The 7,689-nt window shown below is 40.8% G+C and overlaps 2 protein-coding genes across 2 annotated transcripts in view; both read left to right on the top strand.

The window, feature by feature from the left end:
• Positions 1 to 1,050, top strand: part of LOC134328487 (coiled-coil and C2 domain-containing protein 1A-like) — a 5,309-nt gene extending 4,259 nt beyond the window's left edge. Inside the window, exon 8 of the mRNA XM_063009579.1 lies at positions 868 to 1,050. Within this exon, the coding sequence (XP_062865649.1) occupies positions 868 to 1,050 (183 nt within the window). The remainder of the gene's footprint in view (positions 1 to 867) is intronic.
• Positions 1,051 to 1,053: 3 nt separating this feature from the next.
• Positions 1,054 to 7,689, top strand: part of pane1 (proliferation associated nuclear element) — a 9,637-nt gene continuing 3,001 nt past the window's right edge. Inside the window, exons 1-3 of the mRNA XM_063010762.1 lie at positions 1,054 to 1,210; positions 1,742 to 1,821; positions 3,018 to 3,196. Of these exons, the coding sequence (XP_062866832.1) occupies positions 1,154 to 1,210; positions 1,742 to 1,821; positions 3,018 to 3,196 (316 nt within the window). The 5' untranslated portion in view covers positions 1,054 to 1,153. The remainder of the gene's footprint in view (positions 1,211 to 1,741; positions 1,822 to 3,017; positions 3,197 to 7,689) is intronic.

Below are 7,689 nucleotides of genomic sequence, written 5' to 3'. Positions count from 1 at the left end.
CCCCTGCTTGCATCTCGATAGGATTCAAATATGCTTATAAAAAGAAATAGAGGTCATTTAAAAGGGGGCACAAACTTTTTCACAACCTGATGGGTGAGCGAGCGCAAGGACTGAACCCACAGCAGCACCGGGTTTCAGTACCGAGCGTAAAATCAAGTAACTCTGGAGTAAACCAAGAGCACGGAAGTGAAGGAAAGCTCCGTCGCTTCTCTACGTCGTCGCCTTCCGATGGATCTTTCCTGTTACGGTCGCTGATGCGCCGGTGCTTTCACATCATCATCGTCATCATCACGTGGAGATCTTCTTCCCCTTAAAGCTTCTCCGAGCGTCCAAGAAGGTGGGAATCGGATGAAGCTGACGAGTCGGTCAGCGACCTCGGTGAGAGAGGATGTGTGTAGATGAAGAGCCTGAGGTCGTAACTGAACCTGGACTCGGGATTAGAAATATTATAAGTCGTTTTTTAGTCGCATCCTGGTTGGATTTGTAGTTGGAGGAACATTGGTGGGTTATTTTTGGACCTAATGCCAGTTTTTCAGGTAGGTCCAAACCTCAGAGTAAATATAAGCGGATTTTTTTTTGTTATTGTGGTGTTATATAAATAAGAAGTGTTATTATTATTATTAATATTATTAATAGTAGTATTGGGAGGGATGGTGGGACGTCCACACCTCAGATGAACTTCCCTGGACCTTCAGTACCTCTCGATTGGCAAACAAAGGTGCAAGTGTTGCTGTATAAGAAGCAGCAAGAAGGTCGTTGGTTATTTCTGTGGGTTCTCCCCGGGTCACAGTACAAAGACGTGCGGTCAGGTTAAAGTATTAGAGGTATTAAAGTCCCCCTAAGCATGTGTGTGTTTGCTCTGTGAAGGACCGTCCTGCTTTCCGCCCAGTGGACTGGACCCACCGCGACCCTGATCAGGACAAAGACGATGAACGAACGAACGAACGCACGTTGTTCGCCGCCTTGTTGTTCTTCCTCTCATCCACCAGGTGGCAGCAGTGCAGCGCGCGTCTCTACATGCGTCATGACGTCACCAGCCCGCCGACGTGACGCCGACTGTTTTGAAAAGAAGCGGCGCTAAAAAAAAAGTTCGCGTTTTAATTAAAGGACTGTGTTTCATTTTTACAAATAAAAAGGGTAATAAGAGGATAACATGGCTGTACTGAAACCTTACGGCAAAATCCCCGAACTGAACACCGCCACTATTCTGGTGAGTAATTAGCAAGCGTGCTAACCGTGGTACGGAGCGGTTAGCCAGTTAGCTTAGCACAGTCCGGCTAAATGTAAATAAATGATAATACAAATAAAAGACGCGAAATTTGCACGTTTTATCGCTGTTTTTGACACTTATAACGTGATATTCACGCACCATATTGTCAAAAGTATGTGGACACCCGTGTATTCCATGAACCCTGGATTCTGTAGTATTTATTTATTAATGTTATTATTATTTATAATAAAATATAAAGTCACAGTAATGTCAGTTATTCCATGTTGACCTTATTTTCATCTGTATTTATGTTTAGCAGGCAGCTTTATCCAAAATGACTTGACTGAATACAGTTTTAAGCAGTTAAGCCTTATTAAGGGCCTCAATGAGGGGCCCAACAGTGGCAGTTTGGCAACAGTGGGGCTTGAACCGACAGCCCTCGGTTTACTACTGCCCATTTCTGTAGCTTGTATATACTTTATGTATGGATTTAATGTTTTATGTATTTGTTGATTTATTTGTTGATTGTAGCTGGTGGAAAACGAGGAGCAGTTTCAGTCCAAGCTGGCCGACGCGATCGTACAGCAGGAGAAAGACGTCAACGTCAACGTGTGAGTCCTTACCGCCCGACGTTTATTTATTTACTTATTTATTTATTTGCATTTTCTCCCCCTTTAGAGCGTCCAATGGCCCGATTGCGTCACGCTTCCTCTCCACCGATGCCGATCCCCGCTCTGATTGAGGAGAACGAAGCCGACCCACGGCCCCTCCGACACGTGGGCAGCAGCCGTATGCGTCTCATCACCCGCACTTCGACGAGTGCTGTGCCACCTAGCGTTGTGTGCGGAGAGACGCACCCTGACAGCACTCTTTCCTCATCTCCGTGTAGGCGCCTCAATCAGCCAGCAGGGGTCGTAATTGCATTAGTTATGAGAGTTATTACGTCATGTTCAGGGGGCTTTAATTGTCAAGTACATAGTGAGATAGAACGACGTTCCTCCAGGACCTGGGCGGACAAAAACGTTGCCATAATAAAGACGCAGACTTCAAATACTTAAAAATGAGGACTGAAGGACAGTGTGTGGTTAAACCAGCACGCAGTACTGAGTGAATGTTGGTATTGACCAGGTGCCTTTATCTAAAGGTTAGATCAGGGGTGTCCACACTTTCGTGGATTGAGATCTACTATTTCAGTTGACGGGTCATCACAATTAGTTCCTATATTGATATTTAGCATTACAGGGCAAGCGAGCGATAAATCACACTGACCTTATTTATCCTGATGATTTACACTGAATGGTGTCGGTCAGGTTTGTGTAGTCTGGACAGGAGCTGCTGATACTGATTCTCAATCAGCTTTCAGGGTTCAAAATGATCCGTCAGCTTCTTCCACGTATGAACGAAACAGCAGTGCAAAAATGGCGCGAACTGGCTACTGATGGACGAAAACCTCGCGGTGCTATAGGTGGGCTGAGGCGTAGCTATGGTAACAGATCACACATTAAAGAAACCGTGGCCACGTTTCACGTCGATCACGTCAAGCTGTTTGAATGAGGAACGATGTACCAGCCGTGCCGTCGGCGGCTAGATCACGATGGGCGTATTGGGCACCGCTGGTTTAGGTAACACTCGGGCTACCCTCCATCGGTCGGCGACCTTTTCTTTCGGGTGATCGGAGGGTTGTCGGTTCAAGCCTAACTGCCGCCAAATTGCTTAAAAATAGTCACTTAATGTTTCATGTATATTTCAGGTATATATTTATTTGTTGATTTGTAAATAGAAGGGCGTCTATGTTTTTATCCCCCAGACGTCTGGCGTGCAGACTTCCCCTCCCCGTAGAGAACGGCGAGACGCGACCCCGCGTGGACCTGGTGGCGTTCGTGGTGAACCTGCTGTCGGAGCGCAGCCTGCAGGCGGTGGAGAGTTCCCTCGCCCACCTGAGCCACGACTACTTCCTGGGGAGGGTGTGCTTCGTGGTTACAGACGGTGAGTGGTCCAGGGTTCCAATCTCAGCAGTGCTATCAGAGTTTTCATTCCATATATATCGAGTTTAATTATGTATATTGAGTTTTATTTTATATATATCAAGTTTCATTTTATATATATATCAAGTTTCATTTTATATATATATCAAGTTTTATTTGATATATATCGAGTTTTATTTTATATATTGAGTTTTATTTTATATATTGAGTTTCATTTTATATATATATCAAGTTTCATTTTATATATATATCAAGTTTTATTTTATATATATCGAGTTTTATTTTATATATTGAGTTTTATTTTATATATTGAGTTTCATTTGATATATAACGAGTTTTATTTTATAAATATCGAGTTTTATTTTATATATATCGAGTTTCATTATATATATATCGAGTTTTATCTTATATATATCGAGTTTTATTTTATATATATATCGAGTTTCATTATATATATCGAGTTTCATTTTATATATATCGAGTTTTATTAAATATATCGAGTTTCATTATATATATCGAGTTTCGTTATATATATATATCGAGTTTCATTATATATATTGAGTTTTATTTTATATATATATCGAGTTTCATTATATATATCGAGTTTCATTTTATATATATCGAGTTTTATTTTATATATCGAGTTTCATTTTATATATATCGAGTTTTATTTTTTATATCGAGTTTCATTTTATATATATGAAGATTCATTATATATATATTTCAGTTTTTATTTATGTATGTATATATATATAGAGAGAGAGAGTTTCATTTTATATATATCGAGTTTTTTTATATTGAGTTTCATTTATATATATCGAGTTTCATTATATATATTGAGTTTCATTTATATATATCGAGTTTCATTTATATATATCGAGTTTCATTATATATATCGAGTTTCATTTATATATATCGAGTTTCATTATATATATCGAGTTTAATTTTATATATATCGAGTTTCATTATATATATCGAGTTTCATTTATATATATCGAGTTTCATTATATATATCGAGTTTCATTTTATATATATCGAGTTTTTTTTATATTGAGTTTCATTATATATATCGAGTTTCATTTTATATATATCGAGGTTTTTTTATATTGAGTTTCATTATATATATCGAGTTTCATTTTATATATATCGAGTTTTTTTTATATTGAGTTTCATTATATATATCGAGTTTCATTTTATATATATCGAGTTTTATTATACAGTGGGGCCAAAAAGTATTTAGTCAGCCACTGATTGTGCAGGTTCTCCTACTTAGAAAGATGAGAGAGGTCTGTAATTTTCATCATAGCTACACTTCAACTATGAGAGACAAAATGAGAGAAAAAAATCCAGGAAATCACATTGTAGGATTTTTAAATAATTTATTTGTAAATTATGGTGGAAAATAAGTATTTGGTCAATAACAAAAGTTCAACTCAATACTTTGTAACATAACCTTTGTTGGCAATGACAGAGGTGAAACGTTTCCTGTAAGTCTTCACCAGGTTTGCACACACTGTAGCTGGTATTTTGGCCCATTCCTCCATGCAGATCTCCTCTAGAGCAGTGATGTTTTGGGGCTGTCGCTGGGCAACACGGACTCCACAAATTTTCTATGGGGTTGAGGTCTGGACACTGGCTAGGCCACTCCAGGACCTTGAAATGCTTTTTACGGAGCCACTTCTTTGTTGCCCGAGCGGTGTGTTTGGGATTGTCGTCATGCTGGAAGACCCAGCCACGTTCCATCTTCAATGCTCTCACTGATGGAAGGAGGTTTTGGCTTAAAATCTCACGATACACGACCCCGTTCATTCTTCCCTTAACACAGATCAGTCGTCCTGTCCCCTCTGCAGAAAAACAGCCCCAAAGCATGATGTTTCCACCCCCATGCTTCACAGTAGGTATGGTGTTCTTGGGTTCTTCTTCTTCCTCCAAACACCACGAGTTGAGTTTTTACCAAAAAGTTCCATTTTCGTTTCATCTGACCACATGATATTCTCCCAATCCTCTTCTGGATCATCCATATGCTCTCTGGCAAACATCAGACGGGCCTGAACATGTACTGGCTTAAGCAGGGGGACACGCCTGGCACTGCAGGATTTGAGTCCCTCTCGGCGTAGTGTGTTACTGATGGTAGCCTTTGTTACTTTGGTCCCAGCTCTCTGCAGGTCATTCATCAGGTCCCTCCGTGTAGTTCTGGGATTTTTGCTCACCGTTCTCATGATCATTTTGACCCCACGGGATCGAGGGAGATCATCGATGGTCTTGTATGTCTTCCATTTTCTTACAGTTGCTCCCACAGTTGATTTATTCACACCGACCTGCTTGCCTATTGTAGATTCACTCTTCCCAGCCTGGTGCAGGTCTACAATTTTCTTCCTGGTGTCCTTCGACAGCTCTTTGGTCTTGGCCATGGTTGAGTTTGGAGTCTGACTGTTTGAGGCTGTGGACAGGTGTCTTTTATACAGATAACGAGGTCAAACAGGTGCCATTAATACAGGTAACGAGTGGAGGACAGAAGAGCTTCTTAAAGAAGAAGTTACAGGTCTGTGAGAGCCAGAAATCTTGCTTGTTTGTTATTGACCAAATACTTATTTTCCACCATAATTTACAAATAAATTCTTTAAAAATCCTACAATGTGATTTCCTGGATTTTTTTCCTCATTTTGTCTCTCATAGTTGAAGTGTAGCTATGATGAAAATTACAGACCTCTCTCATCTTTCTAAGTAGGAGAACCTGCACAATCAGTGGCTGACTAAATACTTTTTGGTCCCACTGTATATATCGAGTTTCATTATATATATCGAGTTTTATTTTATATATATCGAGTTTCATTATATATATCGAGTTTCATTATATATATTGAGTTTCATTTATATATATCGAGTTTTATTTTATATATATCGAGTTTCATTATATACAGTGTATCACAAAAGTGAGTACACCCCTCACATTTCTGCAGATATTTAAGTATATCTTTTCATGGGACAACACTGACAAAATGACACTTTGACACAATGAAAAGTAGTCTGTGTGCAGCTTATATAACAGTGTAAATTTATTCTTCCCTCAAAATAACTCAATATACAGCCATTAATGTCTAAACCACTGGCAACAAAAGTGAGTACACCCCTAAGAGACTACACCCCTAAATGTCCAAATTGAGCACTGCTTGTCATTTTCCCTCCAAAATGTCATGTGATTTGTTAGTGTTACTAGGTCTCAGGTGTGCATAGGGAGCAGGTGTGTTCAATTTAGTAGTACAGCTCTCACACACTCTCATACTGGTCACTGAAAGTTCCAACATGGCACCTCATGGCAAAGAACTCTCTGAGGATCTTAAAAGACGAATTGTTGCGCTACATGAAGATGGCCAAGGCTACAAGAAGATTGCCAACACCCTGAAACTGAGCTGCAGCACAGTGGCCAAGATCATCCAGCATTTTAAAAGAGCAGGGTCCACTCAGAACAGACCTCGCGTTGGTCGTCCAAAGAAGCTGAGTGCACGTGCTCAGCGTCACATCCAACTGCTGTCTTTGAAAGATAGGTGCAGGAGTGCTGTCAGCATTGCTGCAGAGATTGAAAAGGTGGGGGGTCAGCCTGTCAGTGCTCAGACCATAAGCCGCACACTACATCAAATTGGTCTGCATGGCTGTCACCCCAGAAGGAAGCCTCTTCTGAAGTCTCTACACAAGAAAGCCCGCAAACAGTTTGCTGAAGACATGTCAACAAAGGACATGGATTACTGGAACCATGTCCTATGGTCTGATGAGACCAAGATTAATTTGTTTTGTTCAGATGGTCTCAAGCATGTGTGGCAGCAATCAGGTGAGGAGTACAAAGATAAGTGTGTCATGCCTACAGTCAAGCATGGTGGTGGGAATGCCATGGTCTGGGGCTGCATGAGTGCAGCAGGTGTTGGGGAGTTACATTTCATTGAGGGGCACATGAACTCCAATATGTACTGTGAAATACTGAAGCAGAGCATGATCCCCTCCCTCCGGAAACTGGGTCGCAGGGCAGTGTTCCAGCATGATAATGACCCCAAACACACCTCTAAGACGACCACTGCTTTATTGAAGAGGCTAAGGGTAAAGGTGATGGACTGGCCAAGCATGTCTCCAGACCTAAACCCAATAGAACATCTTTGGGGCATCCTCAAGCGGATGGTGGAGGAGCGCAAAGTCTCGAATATCCGCCAGCTCCGTGATGTCGTCATGGAGGAGTGGAAAAGCATTCCAGTGGCAACCTGTGAAGCTCTGGTAAACTCCATGCCCAGGAGAGTTAAGGCAGTTCTGGGAAATAATGGTGGCCACACAAAATATTGACACTTCAGGAACTTTCACTAAGGGGTGTACTCACTTTTGTTGCCGGTGGTTTAGACATTAATGGCTGTATATTGAGTTATTTTGAGGGAAGAATAAATTTACACTGTTATATAAGCTGCACACAGACTACTTTTCATTGTGTCAAAGTGTCATTTTGTCAGTGTTGTC

This window comes from Trichomycterus rosablanca, chromosome 15 (genome assembly GCF_030014385.1).
Source record: "Trichomycterus rosablanca isolate fTriRos1 chromosome 15, fTriRos1.hap1, whole genome shotgun sequence".
NCBI lineage: Eukaryota > Metazoa > Chordata > Actinopteri > Siluriformes > Trichomycteridae > Trichomycterus > Trichomycterus rosablanca.
The sequence above is the reverse complement of the archived record's forward strand: the minus strand, read 5'-3'. Positions and strand labels throughout refer to the sequence as shown.